Source organism: Sylvia atricapilla, chromosome 6 (assembly GCF_009819655.1).
Source record: "Sylvia atricapilla isolate bSylAtr1 chromosome 6, bSylAtr1.pri, whole genome shotgun sequence".
NCBI lineage: Eukaryota > Metazoa > Chordata > Aves > Passeriformes > Sylviidae > Sylvia > Sylvia atricapilla.
Genome location: NC_089145.1, coordinates 31,422,564 through 31,436,256, shown reverse-complemented (window position 1 = coordinate 31,436,256; position 13,693 = coordinate 31,422,564). Strand labels below are relative to the sequence as shown.

The following is a 13,693-nucleotide window of genomic DNA, read 5'->3' as shown; positions in this document are numbered from 1 at the left end:
GCAAAGTACTCTCCTGCAATTGTTAGTTCCTTAAGAAAGGAAGCCACATCCATTGCGTGTTCCCTCACACTTGCAAAAGGCTTACCACGAGCTATATATAGAGAGATTCACCATCTAGAAGACAGAATTTGCCAAATTTTATCACCAAATAGAACATGTATGGCTGCCTTTTTTCTTCCAGTGATTACTGTGATAATAGTGAGGCATTAATTGGGAAATAATGAATAGCAATGGATTCTGCTGTATCCTTATGTGGAACTACACAATATATTATAAGAACAGTAGCTTGTAAATCCTAATTGACAGAAGGAAAAGGATGTGGAGGGTTAAATGAAGGCATTTGTTATTTTGTAGTGTTGTACAAGCCTGGAGGCCTAGTCCTGAAATCTTATCTTAAACAAAACTCCCCTTGAGTATAGTAGGAGTTTAATCTGGGTACAGAATTCAGAACTGGGCTGTTTGGTGTTGTTGCTGTTTACTGTGTGTTCTTTAAGTTTATGGGTCTGTTTGAAAGATTTTGATTCTCTGTCTCATAAAGGAGAAGTTGGGTGTGAAAAATGTTGTATAGTATCTGTCATAAGAAGAGAGCAGATGTTATTCTGTTGTGCTGTTTACTTCTGTCTCTTTTGTTTTCCTTTTCCTAGTACTGATGATACCCAAAGATACCAAATTTTAATTTTTTTTGTCCCAAATTTACCAATATTATCCAAGCAAAAGGGCAGTACATTGCTAGAGGCACTAATTCATTGGCCTTTTATTACATTGAATCAAAGCCTTTTAACTAATACTGTTTATCAGATGAGACAGGCCAGGCAATATTCATTCATTCAGACCCTGGATAACTATCTTTATATAAATCTCTTACAAAAATGTAAAGATCCTGAATTTGTCTCCATAACAGAAAAATAATGGTGTCCTCTGAGAATGACTCAGCTTTTAATTTTAGGGTTGTTTCCGATTTGAAAGGTAAGATCCAGAAAGTATTGTCAAAATCATCCATATGAATGCACACAAAAGTGTGCAACTCCTATTACAACATTACTGTTACTGCATTTTCTGTACTGGTGCACACAAAAAAATTCCTTTACATTTCCTACCCAATACTGTACACCCTTCCTCTAGTGTAGCATTTTTAATTATTTGTACTATATCAAGAATGTAGTTTCCTTGGACCATTAGGGGAAGAGTGTGTTGGAGAAGTGTATGATCAGAGAATTGAAGTAATTTTTCTTTTTTTCGTTTTCCCCCTTTTTTTTTTTTTATTTTTTAAAATTTATAGTCTGGAGGACAAGATCAAGAGAGGAAGAAATCAAAACGTAGAGGGGATTTGTACTCCATACAAACCTCCTTGATTGTGGCTGCACTTAAAAAGATGCTTCCTATTGGTTTGAATATGTGCACTCCTGGAGACCAAGAGCTCATCTCTTTGGCTAAGACTAGATACAGCCATGTAAGTGTGTGCTTTTAATAGTTTTTAATGCAAATTATGTAGAACTTTCTAAACTGAATTTTGAAGTATAGTTATCTAAACAGTCAGTAGTATTAAATATCTGTATGTACTGTAAGCAATTATAGCTGCTAATTATTGTGCTTTTTAAAAAAAATGTGTATATACAGCTGCCATACTTTCCGCGTTATTTTCCATTTCTATACCATGTGCAGTTTTATATATTCATGTTCTTTTGCACTAAATACTGAACTACAATTAGTTAGCTTTAATTCCCTTCAAATCTTAAGGCTTGTTTTACGGTTAAAGAAGGCCTTTGCCCCTTTACATACTTTGAAAGCAAAAGAGGCAAAATTTCAATAAGCTATTACATATTGTAAAAGTTCTAATGAAATGAATGATAATCTGAATTAAAAAAAACACTCTTCTACCTTTCTACAGAGGGACACAGATGAGGAAGTCAAAGAACACTTACGCAACAACTTACACTTGCAGGAGAAGGTAATATAAAATATTCTGTTTCATAGATGCCAATGTGCACTTTTAAAACATAGAAGGTGCAACTGTATTTTTTTATTGTGATATATTAAAAAAGAGAATCCAAAATGCTATTAGAAAGGTTTCTGTTTTAACATTACTCTTCATGATTTTTCATTGTAATAAATGGCTTATTTTTAGCTTTTTTGTGTATTCAAATTTCTGGAACATCTGTAGACTGGGACAAGCGTGAAGAATTGAGATACTGGTAGTCTTAAAGTTCTAATTACTTAGAATCAACTTGATCCAAGAAAAAAATAAAATTGGAACTCTACAACTTAAGCTTTTTTTCTTGAATTTAGCTTTCACTATTAATTAAATTAGGTATTTCTAAGAATAGCTGCATTTTAAAGTGACTATAATAAAATATAAAAACTTGTGTCATCTTAGCACTTGTGAGTTTTACTTATATTCCTACAATTCATATGCCAAATACATTGCCAGAGGTAATACCAATATGGAGTCCTCCACATCAATCTGTAAAATAAAAAGAATTTAGATCATGCCTACAGTGTTTGAACCCAGTAAGAGTACCTTATCTGTCATGGGAGTTGACTGTGTATTTGCTGTAAATTTGTGATTGCATAAATTTAAATGGACACGAGAAGTAATTTAATGTGGTCTTCCTATTTCTGTCTGCAAGAAAAAAAACCAAAACTAAACAAATCCCAAAATCTTTGGCTGTAACTCCTAATCTACTGAAATTCCACATGTCTTTTCCAGACTACAAAAAGCAGCTTTACACCTTCAGTGCAAAGGCTCTGCAAATTAAACTCAACCCCAGTAGTAAATCTTCTTCTTTATTTTTAAAGGAGTTAAGTGGAATAAATAAGTTGCAAGGTACTTTATTTTGTTTCGGAAAATAAAAATACAGAACCTTGCTTAAGAATTGAGTTCAATTGCTCAATAATATATAGAATAAATGCCATTTTTTGTGCAGGTAGCAGATGTTTATTTGGTCTGAAAGGGAACAGAAATTGGGAGTATTTATACCCTTCTTTATTATAATATGGGAGTAGAAGTGGTGCTGGTCAAATTCAGCCCCTTCATTCAAGCTTACAAATGAAATATTTTGGGTTTCAGTCTGATGATCCAGCTGTGAAGTGGCAGCTAAATCTGTACAAAGACATTTTAAAGAGCGATGGACCTACTGACCCTGAGAAAAACGTGGAACGTGTGCAGAGGATATCAGCTGCTCTATATCATCTGGAGCAGGTAAAAAGCCAAATGTCTAAATGAACTGTGTTCATTTTAAAAAACCTGAGATTTTTCCTTGCAGAGATTATTTCAGGTACAGATAAAACTTAGGGTTTTGTACACATGTGCATTCATGTACCCATGCACATGCAGATGTATATATATGCAAAGTTTTCAGTGTAATATGTTGAAGTGCCCCCATTTAGCTGCAGGGAGAACTCAGGATATATTTCTGCAAAACTGCATGAACAGTCACAACAAGCATATTACACAAATCATCTCCATGCAGTAGCTGAAAACCAAGAGATTTTAGGAAGAGGTGCTTGCTTGTGCACTTATTTTTAGTATACTGAGTTTAACCTGTCTCTTATTTCTGCATCATGGGGTGCCATAGCAAATTTGCTTTCCTGTTCATCCAAATGATGCAATTTGAATATAAGAAAGGCTTTTGTACTCTTCCTACATAAAGTTAATCCATTCCATTCACAAGTGATAAAGCACAGAAATACATTTACATGAGCAACAGAATATACATTGTTAGAAAGAGAAAAAGTAGCAATTTTTGAAATTTACCAAGTAGTCCTACACATGAGGTATTCTAGCATCTTGAACTTGTTTGAATAAACTGAGAGATTTCTAGGTATAAAAGGTCCTCAGGATTTTTCCTTATTAATAAAAAAACAAGCTCCAAAAAAACTTTTTTCTTCAGATGATGCAGAGCATTACTTAGTGCTAACTAGCTAACCACTCGCTGAATAGAAAATTTTGGATGAAAGTTGAAAAGTTTCCATTGCATATACTAGAAGATATTTTCCCATAGGTTGAACAACCACTGAGATCAAAAAAAGCTGTTTGGCACAAACTCCTGTCAAAACAACGCAAAAGGGCTGTTGTTGCATGTTTCAGAATGGCACCATTATACAACCTGCCAAGGTAAGTGGCTGAAAGGTTTATTTCTTCATAACTTTTGTTTGCATTATTTACCGAGTGCAAATACTGCTTGTGTGTTTACCTATGTGTTTGTTGATTGTTTGGTGTATGTAATTTTAAGAGACAAGGGTTGATTAGTCATAAACTAATTCCCCACAGCAGCAAAAGTCACCTCATGACAGATAATCTGAGTGGGAAAACACCATAAGAATTACATGCTTCATTTTTGTCAGTTATTCTGCATAGTTCCTCAATTTATCTGTGAAAATTGTTAAGATGCTGCTGTTGCTGTCCATTTTTTGTCTTTGGTTGCTCTTTTTACTCTAGTCTTCTGTGGCTTTTTTGGTTGTTGTTGTTTTGGTTGGTTTTTTTTTTTTTTTTTTTTTTTTTTTTTTTTTTTTTTTTTTTTTTTTTTTATGGCTCGTTCCTTTCCTCTTGCATGAACACTTCATGCTCTGTAGCTTGTCTGGGCCAACCTTAAGATACAACATCAGAATATTATATTGATTAAAGTGACTATGGAGGCAGAGCAGTGCAGAGAGCACTGCAGAATGATATTTTAGTCTTCTATGTAGCTCTGCTTCTTATTCCTGTTGAATGTAGATACCACAAAGTCGAAGATAAAATGCATCCTGTGCTTGAACCCATCTACTGTTTTAAGCAGAATATTAAGATCATTATGGCACTGGAGTAACTTCCTTTACTCTTTTTCTTCTCAAAAAAATCTGAGTTTTATTCAGATAGAGGTTAAGCACATCTTCAATTAGGTTTGCTTCTCACTTTCTGCAATGTTTTACTTTTTGTGTTTAATATTATTTTTCAAAGATTTTTGGCAAAGCATATACTTGAAGAGATGTGTAGGATTTTTAAATGTCTTTATTAAAGCCAATTTACACACTTGATGAAAAGGTCTTTAGCTAAAGATCTGTAGCTGTGCCACTAACACACTGGAGGAATATTAGGTTTACATAGGACAAATAAAAAGCCATTTTTTACTATGAAAAGCACACAACCTTCCTTTACAAAAACAAGTATTTCTAGCTTATGGTAACTTCTCCAAGTTCTCATGCTACCATCAGGCCCTCTTTAAAGAACCAGAGAAATGGAGAGGATTAAATACAATACAACAAAGCAACCAGTATCAACCCTTCCCTCTTCAAGAGCTGTGTTTGGCAAAAGAAGAAGAACTGGTATGAAGAAATATAATTTCAGTACAACCTTTTTGTGAACAAGTTTTTTTTTTTTACAACCATATTCTGCCTTTGTAAATTCTTCAAATATTGAGAATAAATGCATGAGCAGCCAAATGTAAAAAGGGCTCATCCTATTTTTGCCTTACAGAGCACCCCTCTTTTTTTTTTATATTTGAGGTCGATGGAACACTTACCAAGAGGAAAAGTGGGTTATGAATCTTTAAGTTCTTGGGGTTTTTTTATTTTCAGCAAAATATGGAATAATACCATATTAAAATGGAACATTTACATTTTCTGTATTTTTTTTAAATGTTTTTTGTTAAAAACTTTTCTCAAACTTTTTCTTCTCAAACTTTACATATTTTGGGGGGTAGTTTACACCTAATTTGAATATGAATATGAGGAAAATCGACCCAGCTATTTCATTCTCTAGTTGCTAAAAATCAACTCTCATAAAACTATTTTTGTCAATTAATTGTGCTCTCTTGCACTTCAAAACAGACAAGAGTGAAAACAGTTTGAACTTAAAATCCTAAAGTTATGGAAGAGTTTGGGTTGAAAGGGAACTTTAAAAGTCATATATTCTGACCCTGCTGCCATGAGGAAACTTCTAGGTACACTCCTCAATTGATAGGTGCAAACCAGTTTTAAAGTTCACTAGCTTATAGACACTTTTTTTGCCTAGATAAATCATAGGATTCTGACAAGAAAATAAGGCTATCACACTGTTATAACAATCTCCATCATCTAAATTGACAGTGTTGCTCAGACATGTCTGAACCCTAGGGAGATTATTTCAAGTGGGGTATGATTTATTCTAGGAGCTATTTAAATCTCTTTGATCCAGAGTTTAAAGTGCACCTCTCTATTTTGTCTATTTCCTCATTTTAGTTGGAGCTTTGTATCAGGAGTGTTAGTTCTAACTTTGATGCTAGAATCAATTAATTTAAAGAGCAGTAAACAAATATTATGGTAATAAACTTTCATCTATACTAAAAAAGATAAATCTTCAGTAAATAATAAGTTTATTCTTTTGAGAATTTTCCAGATATTCAGCTGGCTTTCAGTATAGTTTAATTTTAATCTCAGAGCTTAAAATTTCTGCAAAACTCAGTTTAATGTCTATAATTTTTTAGGAATTTCAGTAGCATATTTCAGAAATGTAAAACAATTCAGAAATCATGTCTATTGATATGAAGGAGTTTGTTAACTACAGAAAAATTAATTTCATTTCTACCATAAATATTCCAAGAACTCTCTTTGATGGAAAGTGCCTGTAGATACAAAACAAATAGCTTTACTTTTAAAAAGAGTATTTTTCACAGAATCAGTTAAGTTAGGAAGCATTAATTCATGTTCTGTGTTTATTGAATGTACATGGCTTTGAAAAAGTGTCTTGTGTGATAAGTGTTTTCTCTGAAATGTGTCTGTTTATGTTTGATGTTTTAAGGAAATTAATTTGAAAAAACTTTGTCCTATTGTCTGTCCTCTGTATATGCACATAGATACAGCGAAGTTGTACATGGCAGTTTTTCAAACACGGTTTACGAATACATTCTTTCTGACTACTTTACTGAATTTAACTCATGCCTTTCTTCAATGAAAACCTATATGCTTTTCTTCAGACACAAAATTAGCAATTTCTTCCTGAGCACCTTTCAACGTGTTTGGCTGGAAAAAGTACATGAAAAAACTCAGTATGACAGGCTTATACTCAAGTTAACGGTAATGTAACTTGTGGAGAGCCTCTTGCTTATGCGCTCACTTCTTCCTTCCCAGCCATGATTTGATATTATCATAAAAACATAAATTTGTACAATTTTCAGAGGGGATTCTGATTGGTCAGTTTTTGAAATTTGATAATAAAACAGCAGCAGTGTCAGCAAGTGAGCCTAAAGTGTTGACTCAATAGCTATTCCACTGTAAAATACTGATTTTTGTGCATAATGTATTTAAAAGGTATTTAAAGGTGTATATGCAGTGCATTTTTATAGCTTTTTTTAGTGGCAATGGATAAAAAGTAAATGAGAAGGTTGCATTAAACAACCTCCTGTAACCTCATGTAGTGCAGCTCAGAAAAAAAAAAAATCCCCCAAAATAATGTAAAGATGGAATTATTTTGCCATTGTTACATGTAGTCTTATTGCCATGAGCTGTATTTTCTGTGGAGAGTTAAAATAATGAATAGAATACAGTAGCAATTATTGTAACTTAGAGTTTTCTAAAATTGGTCATTTTATAGAGTAGGTTTTGTATATTTCTAATGCAACTTCTTTGAGGACATGCTAGTACTGCTGTGATTTGGAACTGGAAGACAAGAAGCTGAGGTTAGGATTCTTTCTGTGGAAGAAGGCAGTGATTGTCTGTTTTCAGATGTTATGCTGGAAAGCACTTGATAATTATTTTGGTGTTGATGGCCAGTGTCTGCTGTCTTGATGTCCTAAATCTGGTAATTTAGATTTACGCCTTGTAGATGTAAACCCCACTTGCTCATTCTCAGTCCGTTCAAGTGTGTGTTTTTCTCATGCTTGCATTAAGGTATCAGTCCTGCAGTTTCATGTATAATGTATTTTAGGCCTCTCTTAGCCTTCAAAATAAAAAAGTAACGTGTATATATGTGTATAAAAAACAATAAGAATGTTCAGAAGTACCTGCAGATTTGTCACTGAATGTTAGTTATGTTTTGCATTTTGTTTCACTGACCAATCAGAGGATCAGAATTGTACAAATATGTATCCTTACTAACCATTAACCATCTGAGCTGTTATACTCTGTTCCGTTACCCCTCTTGATCTCACTCTCACAACCCCCCCAGGCACCGTTCTATTAACCTCTTCCTCAATGGCTATCAGAACTTTTGGATAGAAACAGAGGAATATTCATTTGAGGAGAAACTAGTTCAGGATTTGGCTGTAAGTACTGACATAATTGGGCATATACGTATCAGTGCCCACTTCAGTGTGTATTCTATGTATCTGTTATAAACAATATTTAATTTTTTGTACTGTATGCATAAGCTTATAAAATATTAATCCTTATGCTTCAGAGCATAAGGTCATTTTCTGCTGTGTTCAAAAAGACATTTGTCCTATGATGCGCACTGAAGTGCATTAAGGTGATTTATGCCTTCAGACAAGCTATGTGATACTCATTCTTGGGAAGAGAAATGGATTAGATGAACAGTCAGACTACTTTCGTCATTATGGTAATTCCTATGTTTGTATATATCATTTACAGGTTTTTTTTTAAAGCTCAACACTATTGATCCTTTTCCCTTTCAAGATTTTTTTAATGCATAATTAATTCTAACATTTTCAGCATTAGTACAAATTAATTTTGCTGTTTTCCTTTTGGATGCATCATAAGGAGAAGTAAATATATGCAGCCTCATTCAGCAAAAATGTGGTTTACCTTTGTACTTGATAAAAGTGATTGGTAAACTTCAGAATGCCTACTGCTCTTTCTCTTCCCTCTATGTAGTTAGCTTGTCAAGAATACCTCCAAGGAGTTTGTCTCCACAGTATCTAAACACCATGAAAATTAACATACAGCTTCATGGATCACATGCAGATGCATCAGGAAATGCTCCAGTGTCAACAAAAACAGTCATGTTATGCTTTTTAAAAACCCATTATACCTGATATCTCCCAGAGACACAGAATGGTTTGGGTTGGAAGGGACCATAGAGATCACCTAGTTCCAACTCCCCTGCTGTGGGTAGGGACATTCTTCACGTGCTCTGGACAATTACGTGGTCAGTCTTCCTTTGACTTTGTTTCTTCTTGCTAATGGAAAGAATAAGGCCATTAAACAATGCAGTGCCTGCAATTCTTTCAGAATTCCTAGAGAAGTAAAATGAACTTCTGTAATTACAATTATTACTGTAATTACAACAAATCTACAATAACTAAAAAAACTAAAAAGGTGTGATAACACATGTAAGGTAAGGGTAATAATCTGATCTTTGGCCAGTTCTGACTATGTTATTTTTTTAATGAAAAATGTGAAAAACTATTTGAAATTTACAATAACGAGCATTAATTGAATCAAGGTTACTTAGAAATGATATATGAAAATGTTGTAGTCAACACTAGTCTGAATAGGATGTATCTGATGATGTTATTAAAAATTATTCCAGTATTCTACTATGAAATTGAGCCGGAACTTCCTTTCAATTTGGTTCAACTGGAGATGCATGATTTCTCTTAAATAAGGTTTCCTCAAGATTGTCCCTTTCTTATTCTCAATACCTTGCAAATGAGAAACTTCTAAAGTTACAAAAAACATGAATAAAAATCATGTACTCTTATTTCTTCCAAGTCCTACAGGCATGTAATGTTTCAGGTTATAATGTAAACTGCTGAGTAAGATTAATACAGGCAGTTAATACAAATTGCATAAAATAAAATTATTGAAATCATTTCCTAGGCTTAGTTACTGAATTTTGTTCTTGCTTATGAAGCTTAACTTTTATATTCTAAATCTTGAGACAGACATCTCCAAAAAAAGATGAAGAGGAAGAAGAAGAGACTGAGAAAAACCATCCTGATCCACTTCATCAGATTATCCTCTATTTTAGTCGCAGTGCTCTTACAGAGAGAAGGTAAAAGAGCTGTGTGGAGAAACCCATGGAGTAAAACAACACAGTAACTGAATTTTTAGTAACAATACCAAAGTGATTTAACGCAAGTGTAGTTCATTATTGAACATGGTGAATACCTTTTTCCCTCTCAGTTTCATTAGAGTTTTCATGTATTTAAACTCACTATAACCTTTACATTGAGATAAATATTGACTATTTTTGAGATTTTAAAAGTTTAGTAAATACCCAATGCAGAAATGATCGAGCATGACCTCTCATAGAAACAGAAATTCTACAGGAATTGCAGGTTCAATCAGAGTACCTTGCCCTGGTCTCCCCTGGTAATAGATGTGTGTTCTTGGTTCTGGAATTCATTTCATTTCACTCAGTAAATCAGAAAAGGTTTTGTTTATGTTTGTGAATCTCATTGCCAGTTTCTGGTTTGACTTTAGATTGTTTAGAAAGATTAGAAAAATTCTTTAGAAATGTTAGAATTAGATTTTTATGAGTACTTCAGAGCTTCATATACAGAAAAACTGTATGAATAATAAAGCCTTGCCATCTGACAGTTATAATTATTCTAATTTATATCTCTGTATTACTTTTCTACACCTGCAACAGCCAATGACGACCCAACATGATTAAACTGAATGCACAAATATACTTTTGAATTGCTTGAGTAAAAACTTAGAGACCTGGATTTAGATAAGAGAAGTCATCCATGACACAATTTTAAAGTGTAATAACTTTTCAAGTAGACTGCTGTAATAAAATACTTTTTAACAAAAAAGGTACTCATATGACATCTTTATATTGCTATATCATAAAATAATTTAAAATACTTTTTACTCTTCACAGCAACCTAGAAAATGATCCTCTATATATTGCCTATTCTGCCATGATGGCAAAAGTAAGTATATAATTTCAAGCTCCATCCCTCACTACATTTAAGTACTTCCCATTAATTTTAGATGCTTCTCAAAAGTTTTCTTTCTGTTTCTTCTGTTTCATAGACTGCTTGATACTAGTAACTTCTGTGTTTTTAATGGAGCAAATGTTGTTCAGAGTTTTACATATATGTATAACGAGAAATCTCTTATGTTAAAACAATTCCATAAAATTCCAGTAGATCCAGTTCTGTGTCTTTCACTTGGCACTTTTTTTTTTTTTTTTTCCCATAGGATTAATTCATGAGCAGTTTAAACCCATTCGTTATCTTTTTCATTTGGGTAATTATTTTTGAGTTAATACTTGAATCCTGTCAAAGATAAGTCAGCTTTTGCAACATATTGATTACAGCTGACTCGTGATGGATGAGAGCTTGACTGTGAAGAGAAATATCATGGATATAGAGATATGGGACCAGACTATATAGCCTGCCGTTACAGGGTGTATATGTGGTTGGATGAATACCCTGAAACACTCATACATTAGGGAATATAATTTTCTTAGTGTGGATGAGCACAAACTTTTACAATTACAGATTTCTTAGATCTTCTTACCTTAGTAATTGTTTGCCCATTTTTGCAGAAACACTATAGCAAAATTAGTCATTATGTTTCTTAATAAGCAAGATCTTGTGATTTCTGTTTTTAACATAAAAAGAGCTGTCAGGAAGAAGAAGAGGGAGATGAAGAAAAAGAAAAGACATTTGAGGTAAGAGTTTAAATAACATTTCTTTTTCATAATCTAATGTGGAATATTTTAAATATGTCCACTAGGATAAATGCAAAAATAGCATAACACATTGTGTGCTGAACAGAGTGAGCTGGTTTACTAGTCTATTCATATGAAAGAAAGATGGGGTGTTTTGAAGCCTTGGAGTCAAACTGCCCATGGATTTTGGAGGCAGATGGTCTTCAACAGCTTCAGATTTCTCATCTTCCTATTTTTCCTGGATCCATTCCAATCTGTAGTCTGTTCTAATTTTTGTTCCCAAACGCAGGAGAAGGAAATGGAAAAGCAGAGAACTCTGTATCAGCAAGCTCGTTTACATGATCGTGGAGCTGCTGAGATGGTGCTTCAGATGATTAGTGCAAGCCAAGGTAATGCTCTGGGATATATTTAAGGTATACATAAGTGTGCTATGTCATTATACTTACCATGTACATATCACATACAGTTTCTATATGACAGTTAATGAGGCAAAATAAATGTCAGTAACAACTGCAATAAGCAAAAGTTCCAGACTGCATTTCTGATTGAAGGGTTCATAACTGCAAGTTTTAAGGAGTGTATCCTTGTTTTTGACAGGTCGTACAGGACCCATGGTTGTTGAAACACTGAAACTTGGTATTGCTATTTTAAATGGTGGAAACACCATAGTTCAACAGGTAATGCTTTTCTAACTACAGTGAGTCTTGCTTGCATAAATAAAGTGACTAATTCTGAGAATTTTACTGTCCTGTCATTTAAAAGAGGGTATTGAATTTTAAGCCAAACAGTGAAGAAATATCAGTGTATTTTTGGTGCAAGAGCAATTATATTAGTTTTTGCCAGTGATTTGCATTTCAAGAAATTAATTCGGGAAGTTTTGAATTAATATAATTTCAATATCATTTAATATAAGGGTACTTATTTTTTACTATTTTGGCTTATAAATATCAATTAATAATTAATTGCTAACTATTATTTATTGTATATATTACTAACATTGTATTTTTCCCCTTCAAAAATATTCAACATTTAGAAAATGCTAGACTACCTGAAGGAGAAGAAGGATGCTGGATTTTTTCAAAGTCTCTCTGGCTTGATGCAGTCCTGCAGGTAAAACCATAAACTGCATCATTACAGGTTCCATTTTATCCATGTTGGTGGCTTATTGCTCAGTGCAGGTGAATGCATTACATTTAAATTACAGGAGTCACAGATTGTAGAACTCTTGTGGGAAAGTTTTATGAATCATAAGAATAGCCTTATAATCTTTTAGAGTATTCTTCCAAAGGAGAAATAAAGCAAAAGACTGCATATGCCTTTGAAGGCTTAGCTTGAAGAGGTAATAAAAAACCTACATCCCCCAAGGTTTTTGTCTGGTAGGTTCCAAGGATGGAAAAAAGCCACTCCTAAGGGAGAGACAGGCCAGTGGAGCTTTATTAAGCTTTCGGTTTCTGCACATTTCTTAGGAGTTGCATATTCTCTCTTTTCTGAATCCTCTGCATATGTATCAGGTTTTTTAGAGTTGGCATGTGACCAGTGAGACTGTAGTAGTCCATTCCCTTGATAAAACAGTTCAAATTAGTTAAGGTAAAGGGCTCCCATACAGAAGATGGAAAAAAAATTGCTGGTGGTTTTGATTACTCTTATAGTAGATGACCTCCTTTTCTCAGCCTTTTAAAAAACCACAAGGGTTCTGAAGGAGTAGACTGGGATTAGAAGTGGAGCAGCTCTATGAATAGAGGATAAAATGTGGAAGGAATGGTGAACTGCATTGCAGAAATAATTTTTGAGTAGTTACAGCCTAATCAAATAATATCTGCCTTGTATTTTTTCATTTACGTAGAACACTTTAGCAGGGATTTGCTTAAACAGGCCCTGCTGCAATATTATTACCAATTGTGTATATGTATTATTCAGGACTTCATTAAAAGGGATATCAATAAAATTACCTGAACATGATGAGAGAATGAAAATGATGCTTTAAGAAATGCTTTTAGTTTTAATGGTATCACTAAATTGAATGTGTGACTGCATTGCTATTTAACTGAAGTAAAATTAGATAATGCTAGAATTATATTGGATAATTTGAATGAAAATATTCTGACTGGGTGGTGAGAAGGATCACGATTTGCTATTCCATGTGCTAAGCTA

The 13,693-nt window shown here is 33.5% G+C and overlaps 1 protein-coding gene across 2 annotated transcripts in view; it reads left to right on the top strand.

Moving 5' to 3' along the window:
* RYR3 (ryanodine receptor 3) overlaps positions 1 to 13,693 on the top strand; it is a 195,398-nt gene that overhangs the window by 155,108 nt on the left and 26,597 nt on the right. For both annotated transcript variants that reach the window (XM_066321419.1, XM_066321418.1), the window contains 11 exons: positions 1,280 to 1,450; positions 1,889 to 1,948; positions 3,068 to 3,199; positions 4,002 to 4,114; positions 8,120 to 8,216; positions 9,798 to 9,907; positions 10,745 to 10,796; positions 11,492 to 11,542; positions 11,832 to 11,931; positions 12,140 to 12,219; positions 12,576 to 12,652. In XM_066321419.1, coding sequence (XP_066177516.1) covers positions 1,280 to 1,450; positions 1,889 to 1,948; positions 3,068 to 3,199; positions 4,002 to 4,114; positions 8,120 to 8,216; positions 9,798 to 9,907; positions 10,745 to 10,796; positions 11,492 to 11,542; positions 11,832 to 11,931; positions 12,140 to 12,219; positions 12,576 to 12,652 — 1,043 coding nt within the window. The remainder of the gene's footprint in view (positions 1 to 1,279; positions 1,451 to 1,888; positions 1,949 to 3,067; positions 3,200 to 4,001; positions 4,115 to 8,119; positions 8,217 to 9,797; positions 9,908 to 10,744; positions 10,797 to 11,491; positions 11,543 to 11,831; positions 11,932 to 12,139; positions 12,220 to 12,575; positions 12,653 to 13,693) is intronic.